Source organism: Neophocaena asiaeorientalis, unplaced genomic scaffold (genome assembly GCF_003031525.2).
Source record: "Neophocaena asiaeorientalis asiaeorientalis breed wild unplaced genomic scaffold, Neophocaena_asiaeorientalis_V1.1 scaffold91, whole genome shotgun sequence".
Taxonomy (NCBI): domain Eukaryota; kingdom Metazoa; phylum Chordata; class Mammalia; order Artiodactyla; family Phocoenidae; genus Neophocaena; species Neophocaena asiaeorientalis.
In genome coordinates, this window is record NW_020173198.1 from 13,016,854 (window position 1) to 13,042,021 (window position 25,168).

The 25,168-nt window shown below is 44.3% G+C and overlaps 1 protein-coding gene across 2 annotated transcripts in view; it reads left to right on the top strand.

The window, feature by feature from the left end:
- CPPED1 (calcineurin like phosphoesterase domain containing 1) overlaps window positions 1-25,168 on the top strand; it is a 107,697-nt gene that overhangs the window by 52,790 nt on the left and 29,739 nt on the right. The window contains exon 3 of one of the 2 annotated variants that reach the window (XM_024744481.1): window positions 19,932-20,354. The exons of the other annotated variant lie outside the window; for it this stretch is intronic. Coding sequence (XP_024600249.1) covers window positions 19,932-20,354 — 423 coding nt within the window. The remainder of the gene's footprint in view (window positions 1-19,931; window positions 20,355-25,168) is intronic. 2 annotated transcript variants of the gene reach the window in all.

Genomic DNA, 25,168 nt, shown 5'->3' on the forward strand with positions numbered 1-25,168 from the left:
TTCATCCCTGCAACATGTTTTTTAATGTGTGTGGTTTTTGTGATTATAAAAGTAATAGATGCTCAGTTGAAAGAAATTCGGGAAGAAGAATAATGAGAAAAATCACTCATAATTCTATACTACCCAGAGACAGTAACTATTAACATTTTTGGCATATGTCCTTCCTAATATTTTCTTAAATCTTTTTGGCACAGCTGAGTTTATACATTATTTGCAGTTTTATGTGCTGCGATTTTTCATGGAACATAAACAAACCTCCTTGTTATTATAAGCATCATTGTGAATGGCTGCATAATGTTTCTTCATTAAGGACACACCATCATTCATAATTTTTATTTAAATGCTCACTAACAATGGTAGATCCCCTTAAGTAAAAATATTTTCAATATTATTTTTTATACTTCAAAATAGAAACATTTTCTTGATTAGATATGCTTCAGGATCTGCCTTTTCATTTTAAGAAGGTTTGGTAAAAGTGTGTTCTGTGGTGGTTCATACTAAGGTAGGTATCGTCCTCTCTTTGCCAGTGTCCCCTTTACTCCAGCAATGTTTGTTCTCGTTCTGAATGTTCGGTGTCTTCCTCATTTTATGGTTCACTGTGATTGCTTCCTGTCTTCTTGGCCCGTTTTATATGTCTTGATTTCCTCCTGCCCAGCAGGCACTAGGGTGCTGACCTCAAGTCCAAATTTACCAAGACAGCAGTGGGAAAATGCATCCTCTGCTTGGCCATCCTCATTCCTCCTTTCCTCTTCCCAACATTTCTGTTCAAATTACCTCCAAATAGAGTGACTCACAAACACCTGAACCAGGGCCCTCAGAGCTGCAGAGTACCAAACTGACAGCTACTAGAATTCTGAGTAAGTGCAGCGCATGTCTGGGGAGGGATACTGTAATTTCCGCGGCCGGGGCTGATGCTAAAGTTAGTATGGAGAAAATATTTTGGGTTATGTTTGTTTTGGTTTTGCAGTTCAAGCCCTGGCAAGTAATGTATTCTACTCTGTGATATGACGGGTGCTACAACTATGAGAACCCATCGGATGAGAGATTTTTTTAATTTTTAGAAAAAAATGTCATCTATTTCCTTCAAAAGACATCATTTCCTCCTATGTGGAATGTGTAATTTGAGGAGTGATTTTTTTTTTAGCAACAAATCTGCAGGGTGTATCCCAGCCCTGTGTTATGAAGAAGAATTAAGAACTGGTACCTTGTGTTTTTCTTCCAGTTCCGAGCTCTTGCCTGTGACCTTTCATTTTCTTTCTCTCTGCCTATATGAACCTGCATATGATTGCATCACTATTACCAGATAGCCTAAAGTGCTTCTGGAGTTTGCAAGTGGTTGTTTCCAACACAGAAATAACTGCTGCCTTATAGAGACTTGAGTCTGATGATTTCTCTGCCGGTAACTCACATGTTCATTAGCAGAAAGCCTGCCAGTCTTCCAGTGGCTTTGTACATGGGAGTCCAGTTCCCGGGCCTGTTACTAACCAGGCATTGACAAGAACTTCAAGATCCCTCCCTGTTTTGCTCTGTTGTGTGGGCATGCCTGGGCTTTTCCAGGCGGCTGGTCTCTTAGAGAATAGTGTGACTACAAACCAGCCATGCTTTCCTCTCTCATCGTGGGGATGAGGTTGTAGATTTGCAGGCTCGGGTGCTACAGAGGGTGGCTCGATGGTGAGCATAGAGTGGTCTGAGGCTGTCTTTACCGAAAGTGAGCACAGCCTTTGAATTGTGCATTCCTTTATTCCTGCCTTTGGCACCGCATCTGGCTCTTTATAGAAAATTATTTATAACGGAAGGGTGCCATTCCATATCCATAGCTTAAGGAACTCCTCTTCACCCTCCACTCCCCAAACATACCCTCCTTTATTGATACATGTTTGGATTATCTCATGGATGTTGTGATGTGAGCCTTGAATTGCTAACGTTTTCCAAAGGAAGAATAACCTACATCCTGACACATCTGCTAACAGGTCCTCTACTGCATCAAATACCATGTTAACAATGTATCACAGATGAGCATCAGTCATTCTTATTGTCATGATGACTTTTCCTTGGTAATTTTTATATTTAAAAAACCAGCCAGATCCTTCAGTCTTGCAGGCAGGTGTCCCCTGACACCAAGAGGATGAATACCAGGGAGTCAGAAAATTCCTCACGTGTTTCCTCCAGCTGTTCCCTTCCGCCATTTCCTATCTGGTCTCCATCTGGTGGCTTCAAGCTCCATTGCCACCCATCTCCAGTGTCCCTTTTCTTCTTGTGGCTCAGCCGGCCCCTCTGGTCCCTGCAGCCTCACGTGGTTAATAGAATCCTTTGGTAAGGCAACGGTAAACTTAGACCCTCTGTTAACTTTTCATTTTTCAGAAAAGTTGTGGGCTGTAAGAGCATTGCAGCTGGAGAGTTTTGTTTGTTTTTAATTTTATTGGAGTAGAGTTGATTTACAATGTTGTGTTAGTTTCGGGTGTACAGCAAAGTGATTCAGTTATACATATACATATGTTCATTGTTTTTCAGGTTTTTACCCATATAGGTTATTACAGAATGTTGAGTAGAGTTCCCTGTGCTCTACAGTAGGTCCTTGTTGATTATCTATTTTATATGTAGTAGTGTGTGTATGTTAATCCCAAGCTCCTAATTTATCCCTCCCCCACCCTTTCTCCTATGGTAACCATAAGTTTGTTTTCAAAATCTGTGAGTCTGGGGCTTCCCTGGTGGTGCAGTGGTTGAGAGTCCGCCTGCTGTTGCAGGGGACATGGGTTCGTGCCCCGGTCCGGGAGGATCCCACATGCCGTGGAGCGGCTGCCCCCGTGAGCGTGGCCGCTGAGCCTGCGCGTCTGGAGCCTGTGCTCCGCAACGGGAGAGGCCACAGCAGTTTCATTTGTATCATTTTTAAAATTAGATTCCACATATGTATGATACCACGTATTTGTCTTTCTCTGTCTGATTTAGTTCACTTAGTGTGATCATGTCTAGGTCCATCCCTGGTGCTACAGATGGCATTATTTAGTTCTTTTTTATTTGAAACCTCAGTCCTGAACATGCCCATCCCTGCTTAAAACCCTTCGGGGGCTGCCCATTGCTCTTGGAATCCAGCCAGGTCCCTAAGGTGGGCCACGAGGCTCTGCCTGATCTGGCCCTGCCTGCTGCACCTCCTGTCCCTCTCCCCTGAGCACTCTGGCCTCCAGCCATACCAACTGCTTTTCGCTTCCTCACTGGGCCGCGTTCCTTTGACATTCTGTTCTCACACATACCGTTCCCTCTTCCTGAAAACTGTTCCATCTTCCTCCTTTCCCTTCCTCCGGTACCTGAACTCCTGCCTATCCTCCAGTTATTTGTTGTCTTACCCTCAAGTCTTTATTCTCATGTCACCTTTTCGTTGAGATTGTCTCTGATTTTAAAATTATAATTCTTCCCATCCCCACCGGCTCTCCTTGACACCTACCCTGCCTGATTTTTTTCCATAACAGTTAGTACCATCTAACATCCTACATTTTTTTACTTATTAAAGCATACTTTTTTAAAGATTAATTAATTATTATTATTTTTTTTGGCTGCATTGGGTCTTTATTGCTGCACGTGGGTTTTCTGGTTGCAGCGAGCGGGGCCGGGGGCTACTCTTCGTTGTGGTGCGCGGGCTTCTCATTGCAGTTGCTTCTTTTGTTGCGAAGCACGGGCTTCAGTAGTTGTGGCACGCGGGCTCTAGAGTGCAGGCGCACGGGCTTAGTTGCTCCACGGCATGTGGGATCTTCCCGGACCCCTGCATTGGTAGGCGGATTCTTAACCACTGTGCCACCAGGGAAGTCCCTATTAACTGTACTGATAGTCTCGCTCTCTCTCCACTATTGTGTAAGTTCCAAGAGGGCAAGAATTTTCCTTTGTTCTGTTTTCATCTCTGTTTTTGGGCCTAGCATAGTGCTGGGTCCAGAGTAGTCGTTTAGTAAATTTTTATTAAGCTGATGGGGGAGTATTAAATCTAAGTCACTCCTCCATTTTCTTTGTATGTAGTCTTCTCTCTGGGTATTTACTTTGATTCTTTTAAACACTGGAAGTTTCTAGACCACAAGAGCCAGAATCCAAAGGTATTTAAGGCTTCCCCTCATCTGTGGACAGTGCTAAGCAATATTGGGATATGTAGCCCACTGATTGGGAAGATGGTTCTCTGAAGGTCAAAGCCACCCTGGACGTAGGGGCCCCCTCCCAGCCCCCACTCTCCCATGCCTACCTCAGTGCAACAAAGTTAGAACACAGAAGTCTTCAGTCAGGCACCAAGGGCCCAGGGGCTCTTGTTTCGAAGCTGGGAAGTGGTCTGCTGTACTTATACCTCCCCCTAGGGCTGAAACGGTGGCCCATAATGTTATCCAGGCCTACCTCTCTTCCACCATTTGGTTTAATCCAAGTATAACTTTCTCTGCTCACTGGGGCCCTGAGGGGGCAGGCCCTGTTTAAACTCTTATAGAAACACTTCATCAGCCTGTGGATGGAGACTTCTCATAACACCTTTGCAAACACGCCATATTCTCTTCCCTCATTTTATTTTATTTATATAACTAACATTTATACAGCTTGCTAGGTGCCAGGCATTGTTCTAAGTGCTTTGCCAGGATGAACTCACTTCATCTTCGTAACAGTCCTATGAAGCAGGCAGTATAATTAGACATAATGCTACACTGCGTGTAATTTATCTTTGGGGAAGGGGCACCTGGATCTTGGTGCAAATTGCTTTGTGGTCATAGGCTGCTCATCCCCTCTCTTTTCCCAAGAGATGAAAAGGGAAAAATAATCATCGTTCCATGGAGTGCGTCAGAGAAGCAGATTTTCAGGCCCATGAAAAGGAGTTGAACCCAGGGTCTCCCAGACATCTGTATACCTGTGATGGCAGTGACTCTAGTCTTCAGACATTCAGAAGACCCCACTTCTCTGCCTGTTGGCAGGGCTCACCCCACATCCTGCATTTCCCTGCCTTGACTGCTCTCTGAAGTCTGGTGCTGGGTGCAGGAGAGTGGTTGAGCACAGGTAAGACAGAGGAGCCCTTTCATCTCAGGCCCTGGCTGATCTCTGTTTGCCCAGAGGCTCACTTGCTTTGTGGTCTTCATGGGGTGCCCACTGTGATTTGTGACCCCCTGTGTTCAGCTTCCGCCGCTTTCCTCATCTGCTCTGATGAGGGGTCATGGGGACCCTACAGACACTTCGGGGAGTTGAACTACCTTGTGGAGCCAGACATTTACATGCCTTCCGGGACAGGAAAGTGATTTTTTTAATTATAAAAATTATTGTGTAGTGGTTTATGTAGGTTATAGACTTGCTATTTTATAGAAAACAAAAATAGAGTTATAATAGAAAGTTTTGCTTTTATTGATTTAGTTTTTCATCTTTGTCAGTGTTATATATGCACACAGATTAATGAGTCAAATCGTACACAGGATGTGGTGAGAAGCATAGCTTACGACTTCTCACCTGCCCATTGATCACTTCCCAGAGGCCACCACTATCAATGATTTTAGCTAATTTTGTTTACAATCACATACATAATTCTAAATAACATGTTTATGCTGCTATTTCTGGATCTCCTTATTGTTGTTTATTGAATTTGCATCTTTGCTAAATCCTAATTTTGGTTATACTGGTATTTAGTGTTTCTAATAGTTCATCTATATGTACAGTATTTTAAACACTACTCACAGCTGAGCCATTTAATAAGCCATGATTATTTCTCCTGCAAATTTTATTTGCATTTTTAAAATAAAATTTCTTAGTTTTTTAAATGTACTGGATCAACCTCAATCTCTCCTTCAAAAGGTTTAAGTGCACATACCTTTGGAAGATATGTCAATACATTAAAAAAATATTAGGCATTCTATCAGTTTCAGCTTCTTGGAGAAATTTCTCCTAAAGCCCTCTGTTTCCTCACCGGTTATTCTCTAACAGCTGTCATCTTAGGATTTCCATTCCTATTCGAGGGACTGACTACCTCTCTCTCATGTTGGATCCTCTTTTCTTTCCTTTGTAGATGGATTATATCCTCTTGCAGCTTCTGGAGAAGAAATTATATCTGAAAATATCTTCAATCTACCCTCACATTAAATTGGTAGTTAGGCTGGGTATAGAATGTTAGGTAAGGAGTCATCATTCTCTCAGAATTTCAAAAGCTTTGCTTCCTTGCCTTTGCTCGCTCAGTATGGATATTAAGATGTTTGATTCTGTTCTGATTCTTGATCCTTTATGTGGCATTGGCAACAGGTAGGATCTTCTCTTTGTATCCAGGATTCTAAAATAACGCTGTGATGTACCTTGTGTGAATCTGCTTATTCTGTTTAAAGTCATGCCTTTGGTTCTGAAATCTTTTTGAATTATTTCATTGATGATTTTCACTCTGTGATTTTTTTCTATAGTCTCTGGTACTTGAATTCTTCGGATGTTGCACTTCCTATACTTGTCCTCAAATATTCTTTCCTGTTTTTCCATTTCCTTGCATATTGTACTTTCTGAGATATTTCCTCAACTTTATCTTTTAAGCTTTCTACTGAGATTTTCATTTCTGCTACCATAGTTTTTATTTCCAAGAGCTTTTTTGGTCATTAAATGCCTTTTAAAAATAGCATCCTATGGGGCTTCCCTGGTGGCGCAGTGGTTGAGAGTCTGCCTGCCGATGCAGGGGACAGGGGTTCATGCCCCGGTCCGGGAAGATCCCACATGCCGCGGATCGGCTGGGCCCGTGAGCCATGGCTGCTGAGCCTGCGCGTCCGGAGCCTGTGCTCCGCAAGGGGAGAGGCCACAACAGTGAGAGGCCTGCGTACAGCAAAAAAAAAAAAAAAATGCATCCTACCACATTGTTTAGTGGAGGCAATATCTTCTTTTCCCTCTCTGAGAATATTAATGATAGTTTTATTTTTTCTCCAAATAGTCTGTTTCCTCCCATTTTGGTTGTTTGTTGTACACTTTCCTTAGGTGTCTTGTTGACCTGGCTGCCTGCTAGTTTAAGGGTGTAGCACACACACAAAACCAGTGCAGCACTAGAAAGCTGATTGGACCCTTTTTGTAGGAGGGCTTGTATTCCATGATCTTCACCATAGTGAAGGCTCCCCCTGTCCCCAGTATCGGTGTCTGTAGGTCTTTCTTTTTTGGCTCTTTTACTCCCATTTCCAAGAATACCTGTCACCACAAATTCCTGGGCCTGTGAGGTTTCTGTAATGTAAAGCAGAGTTCTTTTGTTTGTTTTTCCTTGTTTTGTTTTTATAATTACCTGTGTCCTCCTCATCAGTGCACCAAGGTATTAGGGGCTGATTAACTTTATTGCCTTTTTTTCTTTTAATTTATTATTTTTTTGGCTGCATTGGGTCTTCATTGCTGCATGCGGGCTTTTTCTGGTTGCAGTGAGCGGGGGGTTACTCTTCGTTGCGGTGCACGGGCTTCTCATTGCAGTGGCTTCTCTTATTTGGAGCATGGGCTCTAGGCGTGTGGGCTTCAGTAGTTGCAGCACGCAGGCTCAATAGTTGTGGCTCGCGGGCCCTAGAGCGTGTGAGCTTCAGTAGTTGTGGTGTGTAGGCTCAGTAGTTGAGGTGTGTGGGCTCTAGGGTGCACGGGCTTCAGTAGTTGTGGCTTGCAGGCTCTAGAATGCAGGCTCAATAGTTGTGGCACACGGGCTTAGTTGCTTGGCGGCATGTGGGATCTTCCCGGACCAGGGTTCGAACCCGTGTCCCCTGCATTGGCAGGCGGATTCTTAACCACTGTGCCACCAGGGACATCCCAAAGCAAAGTTTTTTCTTTTCATTCATTTTCTTTACTTTTTTTAAAAATTTGAGATTTAGTATAAATAAAGTGAAATGCAATCAATGCGAAGTGAAGAGCTTGAAAATGTGAGTCCACCCTTAGCCACCATTCAGAGATGGAGAACATTTGCCACATGCCAGAATCCTCCCTCGTGTCTCTTCTCTATCAATAACCTTTCTGTCACTACCAATTGGTTTTGCCTGTTCTTGAACTTAATAAAAACAGAACCATACAGTATGTACTCTTCTGGCTTCTACTGTACATAATGTCGAAGATTCATCCATGTTATTGCATGTAGCAGCAATTAGTTCTTTGTTATTGCTATATAGTATCCATCTAGTTATTATATCATAGCTTATTTACTCATTCCACTGTTGATACGGTTATCTGGGTCATTTCTCTTTTGGGACTCCTATGAATAAAGCTGCCATAAACATTCTTGTTCATGTCTTTTAATAGACCTGTGCACTCATTTTCTTTGAGTGTATTCATGGGAGTGGAATTGCTGGGCCATCAGGAAGATGTAGGTTTAGCTTTGGTAAATACCACCAAAGTGTTTTCCAAAGTGGTTGTACCAAGCCATTTGCTTCTTGACCTTTCCCACTGCCAGATGAATATTTAACTTTATAAATCGGCTAAGCCCATTACCACTTGTCCATCTGCTTTCTGGTTTCCAAATATCTGTGGCTGTTTTCTCTTCCCCTGTTATCTCTGTCCTGGGAAATTTACTGTCTTTGCAGTAGGGTTTGTGGAAGGAACAGAGCTACGTGTGTGTTTTCAATCCACCATCTTTAACTGGAAGCCTCTGTTGTGATTTTTTTTTTTAATTTTTAAAAATTCATTTTATTTATTTTTGGCTGCGTTGGGTCTTCGTTACTGCGCCTGGGCTTTGTCTAGTTGCGGCAAGCAGGCGTTACTCTTCCTTGTGGTGCACGGGCTTCTCATTGCGGTGGCTTCTCTTGTTGCGGAGCACAGGCTCTAGGCACGTGGGCTTCAGTGGTTGTGGCTCGTGGGCTCTAGAGCTTAGGCTCAGTAGTTTTGGTGCACGGGCTTATCTGCTCCTCGGCGTGTGGGATCTTCCCGGACCAGGGATCGAACCCATGTCCCCTGCATTGGCAGGCAGATTCTTAACCACTGTGCCACGAGGGAAGCCCCTCTGTTGTGATTTTGAGATGGCTTTTAGCTCTCTCAGTCTCACCAAGCATAATTATCCCTGTGTTTTTTCTGAGTCATTTCTGCTTAATGGTTTTATAAAAACGTGGTTTTGTGACTCTCAGCCTTTCACAGCTACTGTAGACATTATTTTCTGCGTTCTGCATTGTGAACACAATAATAAGATCATTATGATTCCATGTCTTTATCATATATAGTGATTAATAACGAACACAAACTGAAGGTATAGTCTGTTAGGATTCTTTCCCTTAAATTTTTTTCTTCAGTTTGTAAAACTCTGAGTATACTATTGTATTTAGGATTTTTAAGCTGATCAGATAATGTCCATGTCCAGGCAAATCCAAATACTATAACATTCAACCTTGTAATATCCCAATATTTAATCTCGTAATATCCCAACATTTAACCTGTAGCATCCCAGAATTTAACCTTGTAGCATCCTAACATTTAACCTTGCAGTATCCCAGTATTTAACCTTGCAATAACCCAACATTTAACCTTGTAACATCCCAACATTTAACTTTGTGGTATCCGAACATTAACCTTGTAGTATCACAGCATTTAACCTTGCAGCATCCCAACATTTAACCTTGTAGCATCCCAACATTTAATCTTGTAATATCCCAAGCGTGTGTCCCAGGTGTTCCCATTGCCCTTGAAACTTCTTCACCATTTTTGTTTGTACACCAGGACCAGGAGGCACAGTGGAACTCCTAGAGCCGTGAATTGGGAGTCAGATCATGTTATCCCAAAGAACCAGTGGTGTATGTTGACCCCCACTGACCCTCTGGGCCCCCTGTGGGGCCTCCTTCCTATGCAGAGATGGCAACTGGCAGGGCAGGATGGCAGCAAGGAGTCCCAGACATCTTTGCTGACAGTGGTGGTGACCATGAGGCAGACAAGGTGACAGGCACCTTCAGTGCCTGAGGTGCTCCCAAGCTCCCAGACTCTGGATGTCCCCGTCCATTTACCACTCAGGCTCTTCCTCAGGAGAGCTAACCCTTTGTCCTGTGCTTAAATTCCTCTTTATCCATCCCTCCTGCATCACAGAACTGGCACGACCATGTTTCTTATCCCCTGGTTACAGTTCACTTCATCTGATATGGTTTTACTCATTAGAATAGTATTAGCATGAGGAGGGGCCCCAGTCAGCTGGTCAACCAGATGTGTCGCGTGTTGTAGTAAAGTAACAGGCCTGTCGGGGTGCAGTCATGCAGGTGCTAATTAGCACATGGTTAGAATTCCATGAATGAGAGCTGATATGATGTTTGTTAGTGCTTCTTATAGAGTGAGCTTTTGAGTAACCAGGAGAGTTATATGCTTCACTTGGTCAAACTCAAATAGTGACCTTGGCTTACCTCTTTCTTCAGAGTTTCAGGAATATAATCAGCCTGCAGACCCTTTATCTTTATCTTCCCTGCTTCATCATATATCAGAGATATGTTATCCCAAAACCACTGATTTCATACAGCTTACTTCTAATGTAACAAATAATATGTCGAAGTATAAACAACCACGATTATACCTTTATCGACCCTCTAATCAGATGCATTTAATATACTTACTACCTTACATAATACATTTCTCTCATCTAGTATATTAAATTCTCTTATGATCATTGTTACCTATGGGTATAAATAGTGGTTAGTTTCCTATGCTAGCTGGTAAGAGAATTTTGAAGGGCAGAAAAGACACAGAATCTGGCAACAAAAACAGAAATCTCAAATGTTTTACTAGAAAGTAAACAGAGTGGCTAGGGAGAAAAGCTTGATTATAACTCTTATGTAGTTGAATTAATACATTCATCCGTGTTGTGATGAAAAAAACTAGGTTTTTGTGATTTGGCCTGAGATCTAATCACCAATTACAGTGTTATTTCTGTGACAAACCCTAGTTACATTTCAAACAGCCAGTTTATGAACGAACTTCTGCATACAATACATTTTTCTTTAATATTTATTTTGTTTATTTTATTTATTTATTTGCTTGCTCCCAGTCTTAGTTGTGGCTGGCGGGCTCCTTAGTTGTGGCATGCGAACTCTTAGTTGTGGCATGCCTGTGGGATCTAGTTCCCGGACCAGGGATCGAACCTGGGCCCCTGCATTGGGACTGCAGAGTCTTAACCACCGCGCCACCAGGGAAGTCCCCAAAGTACATTTTAAAAATATATATTTATTTATTTAATTTATTTATTTGGTTGTGCTGGGTCTTAGTTGTGGCAGGCAGCCTCCTTAGTTGCAGCATGTGGGCTCTTTAGTTGTGGCATGCAAACTCTTAGTTGCGGTGTGCATGTAGGATCTAGTTCCCTGACCAGGGAACAAACCTGGGCCCCCTGCGTTGGGAGTGCAGAGTCTTAACCACTGTGCCACCAGGTAAGTCCCCCCACAGTACATTTTTAAAATGAAGACCACTCTAAGAGGTTAAAAAAAGTTTTATAGGGCTTCCCTGGTGGCGCAGTGGTTGAGAGTCCGCCTGCTGATGCAGGGAACACGGGTTCGTGCCCCGGTCCAGGAGGATCCCACATGCCGCGGAGTGGCTGGGCCCGTGAGCCGTGGCCGCTGAGCCTGCGCGTCTGGAGCCTGTGCTCCGCAACGGGAGAGGTCATGACAGTGAGAGGCCTGGTTACCGCAAAAAAAAAAAAAAGTTTTATAATTCTAGTGTCTTCCCCTTTTCTTTTAATACTGCTGGATGCTACAAAGGGGATAATGTATAAACTTTGCAAGTTAGTAAATGCATACTATAATGTTCATAAGTACAGAATTATGATGAATTCAGAAACTGTAGAGCCTCATCTTTATTTGGAGAAATGACATTACTCCATCAGAATGGAATGCTTAAAAAGATTGGTTTTGATACCCAGAATCTCCCCTACAATTCCAGCGACCTCCCTTTGGCAGATTTGATGCTTTGGTCAAAGGATTTGCTACTCTATATTCCCTATTACCACGACCTGCAGTGCCTGTCTGAATGATTAAACAGATTAAATGGATATATTTCAAGAATGTCTAGAATCCCCCTATATTTGGCACACATTTGGATGTACTAACCATACCTCATAAACCCAGGGGTCAAGTTGTTTATGGCTGAAAGCCTGAAAGCTATTTGTTCTTTATTACTGAATCGATGGTTCCTTGATCGGTGCTACGAGGATGGTTCTCAGCACCAAGTGGAAGGAGTGTCCTCCTCCGGATGGCTCCAGCATAACCTTGTGTACACACGCTGAGCTTCATGAGGAAAGGGACTGTGTCCATCTCATTCCTCACACTATCCAGGCCACCTAGCTGTGTACACATTATGTCATCGGTTATCTTGTGTGCGTTTTTTGGCCACACTGCTCGTCATACAGGATCTTGTTCCCCAACCAGGGATCGCACCCGTGCCCCTTGCAGTGGAAGTGCGAAGTCTTAACCACTGGATTGCCAGGGAAGTCCCATGTCATTGTTTTTTGTTTTTTCCCATTCATTGAGAGTAGATACAGCAGGTTTCCTGTTGCTACTTTATACCTGGAGAAATGAGGGCAGCACACAGTTAAGTAAGAAGTGGTGTCATGGTGACAGGACTGTTGTCATGATGAAATATTATGTGTGAAGTGCTTTCCTTGGTGCCCTGGCAGGTAGAAACCCTCACTGATGATAGCAAGGGCCATGTTTATGATTGATTGTTGCCAAAAGAGCACAGCCAGTTGGTCACAGAGTGAGATTTAGAACCGAGTCTCCCCACTCCCTGAGTCCCCAGCAGTGAGCCCCACTGATGGTCCCATTCCCAGGCCAGTCCTCCATGGCTGAGCCCCGGCTCCATGTAGCTCAGCTCTGAGTCCTCACGCCCTGTCCCCTCCCCCTGTGACTGCAGTAAGCCTTGGTTTTGCTTGCCTGTAAACAGTGGTAACAGAACAATGGGATGGATGCTATGTGAACCCCAAATAGTGTGATACCAAAAAAAAAAAAAAAGCCTCTCTTTATGCTTTAGCTTTGAAGTAATACAAATCCCTTCAAATCAAACCTTTGTCAAGAACTGTGCCATTTTAGAGCTGGTGAAGCTGTTGATGATTACAGGAAGTCCCCTGCGTATGAACGAGTTCCATTCCAAGAGCGCGTCCGTTAAGTCCAGTTTGTTCGTGAGTCGAACAAAGTTAGCCTAACACAGTCGGCTCTATAGTGCTGTACTGTAATAAGTTTATAAAACTTTTCGCACAAATAATACATCAAAAGCAAACACACACAAAAAATAAAGAAGACATTTTTAATCTTCCAGTACAGCACCTTGAAAAGTACAGTACAACAGCTGGCACACGGGGGCTGGCATCGAGTGAACAGGCAAGAAGAGCTACTGACTGCAGGAGGGAGAGGAGGTGGGAGATGGTAGAGCTGAAGGATCCTCAGCAGTAGGAGACGGAGGGCAAGCTGCAGTTCCACTCACACCTGACGTTGATGGCACAGGTCTGGTCCCTTGGTGGATTCAGTTCTGTTGACTCTCTTGAAGAAATGATCCAGTGACGCCTGGGTCGTAGCTCTTTTTTTCTCGTCACAGATGACACGGTAGCACTGGATTGCGTTCTGAACGGCTGCTGCCACCTTCATGTACCGTTCTGTGTTCGGGTCCTGTGCCTCAAGAACTAACAGTGCCTCCTCAAATAAAGAAAGTCCCCTTGCCATTTCCTGCGTCATGAATCTCTTCAGTGCTGCAGTTACTTCTTTTTCCTCTTGTCACTCCACTCCCTTAATTATTTTCACTTTTGTTTCCATCGTTATTGCTTGGCACTTCTTAGCACTACCAGCTACATCACCACTGCTTTTATGCTTGCTTCTGGACATCTTGGACTTGAAATAAGGATACTATACTACTATACTCTATACACTGCTATACAGTAAAGTACACAAAAGCACAACCACTCGTAGAGGATACACGCTCGTGACAATGTGCGCCAGACACGTGAGCTAACTTATGTGATTGGACATGCGAACACATGTTAGCATGTTTGAAAGTTCACAACTTGAAGGTTCACATGTAGGGGACTTACTGTAAGTACAAAACTCTTGGTTGCTTTTGCAAAGTGGCAGGGACACTTCAGCTGGTAAGAAGGACCATTCTGTTTCAGGCGTAGTCTGGAAATATGCAAGTTGTGAACTGGGCAAGGTTTTCAGAAGATGTCTCTTGCGTAAGGTGCCACAAGGCCATCCATTGGGCCACCAAAGGGACAATGTGAGGATCAGATGGGATAAAGTATAAGAAGATGAGATTAAGTTTATGAAACTTTGAATAGTTTGTGATCGGGAGAGGTGAATGATTCAACACGCTGGTGGCCTGGCTGAAAAAAAAAAACTCATGCCGATGGCCGTGTGAGAACACCTTGTCCAGGGGTGCTCGTGGCAGATGGGCCGGTCAGGAGGGTATTGCGGTCCTCTGGGCAGTGAGCTGTAACCAGGGGAGAGGAAACATGGTCTTGCCGGTTCTAGGATGCAGAAAGGATGGGTAGAGAGGAATGTAAGTAGAGGAGAAAGGGTTAGCTTTCCTGGACAGGGGGTTAGGATTTCAGTGTATGAATTTGGGGGGTGTGGGAGCAATTCGGTCCATAGGGGGCAGATGCCGCTACCTGTTTACAGCTTCGCAGATTGCAGGAAGCCATACGTCATGCCTTCAATTGCCTAAAGATTGGCCACAACTCCGTTAGGAAAAGAGACTTTAGAAGACCAGAGGAACAGTGTGTGTGTGTAGAAGTTGGTTTGCAACTGGGTAGAGAAGCTGCTGGACTTCTGTTCTTGTCAGAAGGCCTGGACTGAGGAGCAAGGGTTCTAAGGCTGCCCCGCCAATAACCTGCTGCTGAAATTAGGAAGAGGAGGGATGAGAAATGGGTGTTCCGTGCATATCCCAGTATCTTCCTATTAATTTCTTTTTTTTTTTAAGATTTTTTGATGTACACCATTTCTTTTTTAAGTCTTTACTGAATTTGTTACAATATTCCTTCTGTTTTATGTTTTGATTCTTCGGCCCTGAGGCATGTGGGATCTTAGCTCCCCCACCAGGGATCAAAGCCGCACCCCCTGCGTTGGAAGGCTAAGTCTTAACCACTGGACCTCTAGGGAAGTCCCTCCTATTAATTTCTGTATTCAGTCAAATTAGACCAAATCCATACACATATCTACCAAGCATCTTCACTGTGCAAAGAAAATGCTGCTGGAGACCACCCATCACTTAACAGCCCAGCCTGAGGGTGCTGTGGGGAAGCCAGGGTCTGTGTGAGGTCCCAGGTGGGAGGGTACACCTAGGAGCTGGGGCAGGCAGGAGGCTCTGTGGGTGTGAAAGGATTTGACAGAGTGCAGCAGCAGGGTCTCTCTGCCAGGAAATCCTTCCCCATCACAGGCTGAGTCACCTGCCTCCCCTGCGCCTGCCTCAGCTGGAGAAGTCGTTTGATTTGCAAGTAACTGCTCAGCATGGGCTTACTCCAGGGCCGCATTGATTTTGTTGTTCTTTTCGCTGCTGCTGGTATTGAACTGGGAAGTCCACTCTAGATCCCCCTGAATGAGTAACCCATTACCTCACCTGACTGTTTCTCTACTCTTCCACTATTTCATTCAACTTTTCCTGCCAGTGGTTGAGTGTGTTATCATCAGTTCTCGTTTGAGTTCTTGTGCCTTCAGGGACTGGGGAATATAGAGGTCTTATTTTCATTAACTAAGCAACATCCTTTCTTGTCACTTTGCTGCAGAGAACGTTGGTTTCCTTGTTTGTATTTAAAAAAGGAAGAAAAACTTCTTACTAAAACAGCGAATAGATTCATAACCCTGTTGAAATCATTTCGCAGTATCTCTTCTTTAGACGACCTCCACAGGGGAGAGAAAATGCTGTGAAGGTCTCAGAGGTGGATGGTTCTTGTAAGTAATCTGCTGGTGAGATTTTGCATCACTACGTGTTGCTGGCTGGGGTGGGTGGTTCAAGGGAAATGGAAGCACGTGAGTTCAATGCTTGTCTCTTGTTCTATCTTTTCTGTAACCAGGCTATATTCTCCGGTGCTTTGCAGCAGCTTCTGTTTTCCTTTACCCCCAAAGGGGGAAACAAATGTGTATTATCATGATGTTTTGTGCTTGGCAGGTACGCACAAAAATTTCTGCAGTAGCTGCCTGCACTTCTGGTTGAGATATACTTTTATCTCACCACGCGTGGTGGTTATTTTCCCTTCAGGAGTTGGAGCCCTAGTCTGGGGGTGGAAAATGGCAATAACATGGACACCTCTGTTCTTGGAGATGAAATAACCACTTGGGTTCTCAATAAACAATAAATTGCAATGCGTTACAATCCTAAGAAAAGCTACATGGCCAAGAGTTCATCTCATCCTTCCAAGGGTTTTACCATTGCTTCTGAAATATTATGGCAATATTCCACGAATAGCCATCCCAGGTACATTCTGATATTTACTTTTAATGTGTCATGCCCGCAAGAGTTTAATTGTGGAATAAATGAACCGGGCATGGGAGTTTTATCCTAGTAACAACATACAATTTTGTTTAATCATGTTGAACTGTAAACTAAGCTTTGATAGACCTGTATAAAATTGAAAACCCAAGTTAATGTCAGAAGTTCCGAGAAGAAGAAGGTTCTTTAGCTGCAACACAAATCCCTGGGAGAGAACGCTGAGAACACAGACCCTGAACAGCTCTTTGAGAAAGGCTTGCTAGCAACTGAAGCCAAGCCACACATAGGTGTCTGATATCAGGGACAGTTAAGAAGAATACGGAAGAGAATCCAATATTTGTTTTTTAAGGGCACAGGCTTCCTTCTCCACAGTGGAAAAAGCCACAGATAAGAAAAGCCTGGTCCCACACTGCTCTGATCAGTCTCTCTGGGGTGCCATCCCTTGGGGAGAAAAATGATGCCAGGTACTCACCAAACCTACTGCACATCCCTTGAAGATGATGAGCCTTGCAAAGACGTCTGGGCCTGTCCAGCATCTATGTAAAGTCATCCAGTTTTGTTCAGTTCTAATGACTTTCTGATTAGAAACATAAACGTGTGTGTGTGCGTACACGCAGTGTGATGTATGTGTAATTAATATACATGCAGTTAGTTATATGTGTTTATTTTTTATTTATTTATTTATTTTTTTGCGGTATGCGGGCCTCTCACTGTTGTGGCCTCTCCCGTTGCGGAGCACAGGCTCCGGACGCGCAGGCTCAGCGGCCATGGCTCACGGGCCCAGCCGCTCCGCGGCATGTGGGGTCTTCCTGGACCGGGGCACGAACCCGTGTCCCCTGCATCGGCAGGTGGACTCTCAACCCCTGCACCACCAGGGAAGCCCCTGAGTCTGTCTTTTGAGGTGCTCATTTTTAACTTTTCTGTGTATGGTCATTAGCTACTTGAACATTCTTTGTGTCTTCCTCAGTCAGTGTATGAAGCATTGTGATGAAGTGTCTTTTGAAAATCAAGAATGGGAGACACTCTGCACCCCAGTGTGTTATAAAGTCCTTGTCCTGTGAATCAGGACTTCATAATACACTGTGACCAGGACACTGTAATGAGAGGCAGCACTCTGAGCTGGAGCACCAAGTTCAAGTTCTCCAATGGGAAAAGAACAGACCAGTGGGGTCTTAGAGGGGTTTAGAGTCAACACAGATACCCACAGTCCAAGTTCAGCTAAGGAGGCAACATCAGTCAATGGCCTCTTCAAACCAGGAGCCCCAGGGCCAGCCCAGACCAGTGAGGAAGCAGATGCTGTCTGTAGGCAAATCCCCAGCACCACCGAGGGAGAGGCTTCCTGGTCCCCAGTGCTAGGCAGAACCTGCTTCTCCCCTCGCCTGAGCTCTTTCTGTGGGGATCAGCCAGCCTTTCCCCAGTAAATTCCACTCACCCCCGAGATTGGGGTCTACTGGAAATGTAGCCACCTGACTGGCCTCCCCTAAATTTTCTTTAATCCTTAGGATCCTGAGGCTAAGGATTTTTTTTTAAATTCTTTTTTAAAAACTGAAAATAATACATAAGCTTTTTAAAATTTAATTCTTTTTTAAAATGAAACTGATACATAAGCTTGGAAAAAGTGAGGAAGAAAGGAAGGAGCTTTAAAAATATAGTATAAAAGGTTTTAAACCAAATGTGAAAGTCTCCTTCACTCCCCGCTTCTGTTTCCCAGATTTAAGCAGAGTTGATAGTTTCCTTTGTATCTTTGGAGAAGTTCTATCCATAATATATGAATATGTGTAAGCCTTCTTAAAATTTATGTGTGATTTTTACTCCTCCATGTCTTACCTTTTTAATTTAATATATATTACAGATCTTTCCAGAACATCCGTGCAGATCTACCTCTTTATTTTCTCTTCATTTATTTATTTTATTAGGATTAAATATAAAAATATATCAGTGAGATATGGGTGTTCTGAACTCTTAAGTGTCTAACAACAAAGCTAAAAGTAAGTGAACACCAAACTTGGCAGAATTACCAAGAGAAATCAATCGATCCATAATTAGAGTGATGACCTAACCAGGTCTTTCAGAAACTGATGCAGGTCAATAGGCCAAAAGCAAAGAATAATGACATAGGAGGTTTGAATCACCCCATTAACGAGTTGGATTGAGTGGAAATATGAGGGACTCTGTATTCAACAGAGTGCACATTCTGTACACAGTCTCATGGGATGTTTAGAAAAGCAGGCATATACTTGCTGTAAAGGAAATCTCACTGCTAATCTTGTGGTTGTAATTTCTGAAGTGGCTTTGTCATTTCCCTCTCTGTCTTTCCTGAGTTAGTTCTACCAGTTCCTATTTCACATCTGCCTATTTTCTGACCATCTAAACTGAATTCCTTTATTTCTGCTTTATGTTCTTCTTTCTTAGCTGTAATTGCTTTGTAAAGACTTGGCTGCTTTCTTTTTAATTCATGATGGAAATGAAATGTGGGGTCTGATTTTCGTCTGCTCATGGCAGCATTTTTCAGGTGAAATTTTATCATCCCTCGTGACGGTGGGCTTCTCTCTTTCATCATTTTTCATATGCTGTCTTTGCAGGATGCTGAGCTTATTCCGCAGGACTATCAGGAATCATGTCCTTTCCCCGCTTTGCTTTTCTCAATCATGCTTAATAACATCTGATACAGATGGGTGTGCTTCTATAATTTACTTGACAGATTGTCTGACTCACTAGTTTGAAAGGAACGGTTTGTGTCTCTTTGACTCACAGCTGACCCTGGTAGCTAAATCAGTACCTTATACGTAGTCAGTACTCGATAAATATTTGTTGAATAAATTAGCACCAAAAAAAAAAAACCAGATCTGGAATTAAATTGGTCATCTCAAAGCCCATTTATTAAGGTTTTAATACATTATTACAGGAAGCGTTTAAGCCAGGAATCTGAGGGAGGAGGGAACCCACTGTTTGTCCAAATAATCATCTCCACACTGACTCCTGAGTGCCAGGGGGAATGTGCTTCATATTAAGGCATTGAGCCCCTGCTCTCTAACACACTGCTAGTAGAATATAAAATGCCTCTTCCGCTGTATGGGGAAGGTTTGGCAAGATACACGTGCCAGTTGATGTAGCCGTTTGGACTCTAAGAATTTTTCCCATAAAAGTGGTCACACAGTCTGCACAGTCGTGTGTATGGCAAGAAAATCTTAAATAGCTGTCGTTTGAGGTTAGCATTCAGAGCTGGGTCCATACACCTCAGGGGTGCATTTGATGACCCCTTGAAACAGGGCAGAAAAGTCACAACTATTTATATTTATTTTCTAAATAAAAGATAGAAATTCAGCTTCACTAATATTTACAATTAGAATGACTCTACACCATCGCTCAATCAGCAGTTTTGGGTCAGATGGCCAGTTAGACACTGAATTTCCAGGGGAAGGAGGACAGAAGTTCCCATCTCACTTGTTGATTTGTTTTTAACATATGACTGCTTTTTGCAGTTTCCATGTGTCCAGTTGAGTGGATTTCTAGATTATTCTCTAATTCGATATTATAAAGGCACAAACAGCCTCAGCCGTTTCAGGACATGACCCTCACTCTTCCAGGGACGCCCTGGCGGAAGGAGCAGACGGAGGACCTGCAGCGGGTGCTCAGGACCGTGGACAGCGAGATCCCACTGGTCCTTGTCAGCGGCAACCATGACGTGGGCAATGTCCCCACCCCCGAGACCATCGCGGAGTTCCAGCGGACTTGGGGAGATGACTATTTCAGCTTCTGGGTTGGGGGCGTCCTGTTCCTCGTCCTCAACTCCCAGTTCTTATACGATGCCTCCATGTGCCCTGCCTTGAAGCAGGCCCAGGACCAGTGGCTGGACCAGCAGCTGAGCATCGCAGGGCAGCGGAAGTGCCAGCACGCCATCGTCTTCCAGCACATCCCGCTCTTCCTGCAGAGCATCGACGAGGACGACAACTACTTCAACCTCACCAAGTTGGTGCGGAAGGAGATGGCAGACAAGTTCTCCCGAGCAGGTAGGCCTGGGACCCCAGGTGTCTGGGTGATCTGGAGAGGAGGTGTCCAGATCCTTCTCCTGCCCCTCTGCGGCCTGGCAAAGGGGAGAGAGGATGGGGCTTTGGGCAGGACTGGATTCTAATCCCAGCTCTGGCACTCATGGCTGTGTGGCCTTAGATGAGCTGCCTTGCCCTCTGAGCCTCAGCTTCCTCGTCTGTGAAGTAGGAGTAGCAGAAGCAGCTCTCTCGTGGGGTGGCTGTGAGGATTCAGTGAGAAGGGGCCTGGACAGGATTAGAACAGCCCCAAGCTGAGTACTGAAGTCATAGCTGCTCACAGCTGAGGATGGGGACCCTGCAGGTTGGGGGTTATTGGGGGGTGGGGGGGCCGGGCGGGTCTGGTCTGAGTGTGGCTGTATGTGCCCCTGCTTTCCTCTGGGAAGCAGGAACTTGCCCAAGGGCAGATGATATTTAAGAGCCAAACCCTACCAGTATTAGATGTAACCCGGGAAATCCTGGAACGTGGCTATAGGGCAGGTCCTGGAGCCTCATCAGTGTTCCTTTAGTGAGGTGGACTGAGTCCTCCTCCAGAAGTAAGAGGAGAAATCTGTTTAGTCTGACCTTAACCCTACTGTGAATTTTAAGCTAATCATACATATGACACATACGTGAGCACACACACACACACACACACAATGAGGACACTCAATTTCTAGAGATCTCAATTCCGGTGGCGCTGTGTGCACCGCCAGCCCACACACCTCATTTCTCCTCCTGGGAGCACCTGCAGCTTTCCTCGCACGAGAAATGGTGCGTTCTCAGCCGGTTCCCTGCGTTACCACTGCCTTGGCAGGATTCCAGTTTTGACGGCTGCTGTGTCTCTTGTTTTGGTCCTAATGCCTCCTTTCAGATCTTTCCAGAGTGTACTTCATCAGACGCCTCTAAAATATAAATGCATTCTTTTATTTGTTAGGGGGTAGGGAGAGGGAGAGGGACTGACCCAATAAGTAGCAAGCATTCATTAAAAAAAATCCTGGCACTCTTTTCACCTTTGATCATTAAATGTGTTCACATTTACTTGTGAAAAGTACAATAGGCCCTTCTGTATTTTCGAGACATTTTACAAAAAGCTTGCATAATTGGAGACGTTTTCCAACTGTTCCATGGAGATGAAATTGGAAAACTTTTATCAAAGCCTTTGAAATTTTATGCCATGCTTGAGTTGGTGCAGAAAACCAACTTTTTTTGTTTTTGTTGACAAGGAAATGAAGTGTCAAGATGGCATCAGCACCACCACAGAGACTATTTTGTAACAGAGAATAATGCTGGAGAGAACACTTAGTGCCACTGAAATGATTCCTTTTATATCAGTTGTTAAATGATGCAAGTGCCATCCCCGTGGCTGCTCTTTGTTGTCAGCCACATCCTTGAGTGGCATGGGGTTCTGGGTTTCCCACTGTAGGACGGAGCACATGCAGTCCAGGAGCAGCCCCAGATACTGAGACCTGGAGATGTTTATAAAGAGGGTGATCCCCGCTCTAACAGCGCATCCTCGGGGGAATCCTGCTGCCCACCCACCAGGAACCCCAGAGGATGACATCGCATCTGGGATGCACCAGCCACCTCCCCCGTCAGGCCTGCAGCCCTATAAGCTCAGGGAGGATTTGTCGGCACCCCCAGAGCTGGTCTGTGTCTCGGAGGTGGGCTCCAATTGCCCCAGCTCACAGAGACTGATATCTACCACCAGAATGGTATTTTATTAATTTAAAAAAAAATTTTTAAAAACATCTTTATTGGAGTATAATTGCTTTACATTGGTGAGTTAGTTTCTGCTTTATAACAAAGTGAATCAGCTATGCATATACGCATATCCCCATATCTCCTCCCTCTCGCATCTCCCTCCCACCCTCCCTATCCCACCCCTCTAGGTAGTCACCAAGCACCAGGCTGATCTCGCTCTGCTGTGCAGCTGCTTCCCATTGGCTATCTATTTTACATTTTATTAATTTAGAGCAAGGCTGAAATCCTCCCCTTAACCCTAGCAGTGCAGTCTCTTCCCGTAGGCAAAACAGCGTGGGAGGCCCAGTTATAATCAGGAGGTTGCTTGCCGAGCATGAGACAGAGCAGAGGGACTAGTTTTCTTATCTGCTCTTTATTTTTCAACAGAAGTATACTTGATTTACAATATTGTGTTAGTTTCAAGTATACAACATAGTGATTGAGTATTTTTGCAGATTATGCTCCATTATAAATTATTACAAGATATTGGGTATAATGCCCTGTGTTGTACAGTATATCCTTGTTACTTATGCATTTTATATATAGTGGTTGGTATCTGTTAATTCCATACCCCTAATTTGTCCCTTCTCCCTTCCCTCTCCCCTTTGATAACCACAAGTTTGTTTTCTGTGTCTGTAAGTCTGTTTCTGTTTTGCATATACATTCATTGGCATTATTTTTTAGATTCCACATATAAGTGATATCATATAGTATTTGTCTTTCTCTGTCTGACTTATGTCACTGGGCATAATAGTCTTTAGGTCCATACGTGTTGCTGCAGATGGCAGTATTCCTTCTTTTTTATGGCTGGGTAATATTCTTGTGTGTGTGTGTGTGTGTGTGTGTGTGTGTGTGTGTGTATGTGTGTATCACATCTTCTTAATCCAGTTGTCTATTGATGGGCACTTGAGTTGCTTCCATGTCTTGGCTACTGTAAATAATCTTATCAGCTCTTAATGGCCTCTGGTTCTGGAACTCTGATGGATTCTTCTCCAGTAGGGCCTCCTTGCCCAGGAAGATTGATACTTCATGTGCCTTTAATTCTACCTCTTTAATAGCTCTCCAGCCTGTCCACTTCTTTAGGCCACCATTGCCTCTCAGCTGGGTGGTAGCAACAGCTTTGACTTGGTCCCCCTGCCCCACTCTTGCCCCATTCTGGTCCATTCTCCACTACATCCAGAGGTGTATGTAGCCCAACAGCATCTACCCTTCTGAGGCCCCTTCATACATAGGATAAGGCTGTCCTCACCCTTTGTCACTGTCTCTGCCTCTTCCATTTCATCTGGCCAACGCCGCCTCAACTTTCTGTATGAGGTGCCCCCAGCCCTGCCCCGCCAGATTCTTCCTCAGCTTCCCTTGCTCCCAGTGCATTTGTAAGTGTCAAGCTGTCTGAAGCCGCCCTAGACTCTCAGCTCCTTGAGTGCAGGGGAGGCCTGGCTCGGGTCTTAGCCTATAATAAATGCTTCATCAGTGTTTGTGGAATGAGTGAAGGATGAACCTCTGATGCAGGCTCCTTCCCTCGGTGGCCAACCAGCCCAGCTCATTTCTCTGTTTAGCACCCACTGTGCACCTGGCACAGAGCAGACCAGGTCCCACTCGGTGGAACTCCTGGGCACAGCCTCTGCGTGGTGTGTTCCCAGTGTCGGGCACACATCATGCAGCCTCCTGGTCCTTCGGTTTTGGGTCAGGCCATGCGTGTGACTCTGCTCTGACCCACATGCTGACTTTCCAGGCTCACCCAGCAGTCAGTTGCTCTCTTCCCAAGTGGCCCCCTGCTGTTCCCATCAGGTACCACCTTCACTTATAGGCAGGTGTTCTCTTCTTGGTCACTGGCTTTAGGATCTTCCCTTAGACCTGATTGACCAGGCAAAAGCAGAGAGAAGAGTGCCCTTCCTGCAGTCACCTGTCAGTTTGAGTGGCTTCCCAAACCAGGCCCTTTGCTTAATGGCCTTTCAAACTCAGAACAAAGCATCGGCAGCGTTGGGAAGATATCGGGATCAGATGCAGTCACAGCTCCGTGGCAGCCTGAGGGGCCAGCTTGGTTTGGGAGCACAGGTTGGTGGGCTCTCATGGGGCATGCAGGCCCCCACGACTCAGTAATGCCAGAGATCGCTCAGGTCACAGCCATGTAGTTCTTGAACTCATTTTGGAAAGCCAGAAGTTCAGGTGACATTCTGTGAAATTCATTAACTTAAAGACCATGATCAAATTGGGGGTGATGATGGCAGATGGTATTTAATACTGCCTCCAGCTTTTTTTCCCCACAGCAATATTATTCCCTAATACTATTTTAGTCTCATTTATCTCCTTGTGCTAAAATGCCAGTACTCAAAAATATGTCAAAAACTTATCAGAATATCAGGGTAGCTTTTAATTATGATAATTGTGTTGTTATAAAATATCCTTTTAAAGAGCACATCCCTCCTCAAACCACCATGGAGGTAACACCCAGCTTCCTTCCAGCAAGCTTAATGAATAATTCTGAATCATTGTGTGGGATGAATAAATGATTTAATAATGAGCATCAACAATCATCTCACATTGTGGCATTAATTTTCTAAACGGGATGAGGTAAATGAGGAGGAGGGCTGTTACTATACAGTGGGCCACCATGTGTGTAGGGATGCGTTCTTTGAATCAAAGCCTCCAGCCTCCGAGCTCAGGTTTCCCTAGAAACAGATGCATTCTGTTTCTCCTTTTGAAGCTCAATGAAAAAACCTTCTCTGTATGATGCGAAAATGTTGTCAATAGCCAGTACAAATAAACAGTTATCGGGGCAGGACAGATGCACAGATGTGAAGCGGCACAGTTATTTTCCGTCTTCTTTGCTCTGCCTGAGGATAATCAATTTCATCACATCCACGGGATGCAGAAATTGGTTTTCCCCTTAATTCACCTGATACCTAGTTGGAGTTACAAAGACAGTAGATAATGAAATCTTGGTCGAACCTCCTGGCCATTGTCTGTATCCCTCATGCCTTTTTCAGCAGAAGGTTAATATGTGACCCAGTTAATACAGATTTCAATTTAAAAACTCAACTTAAAAAACAAAAGTCTAG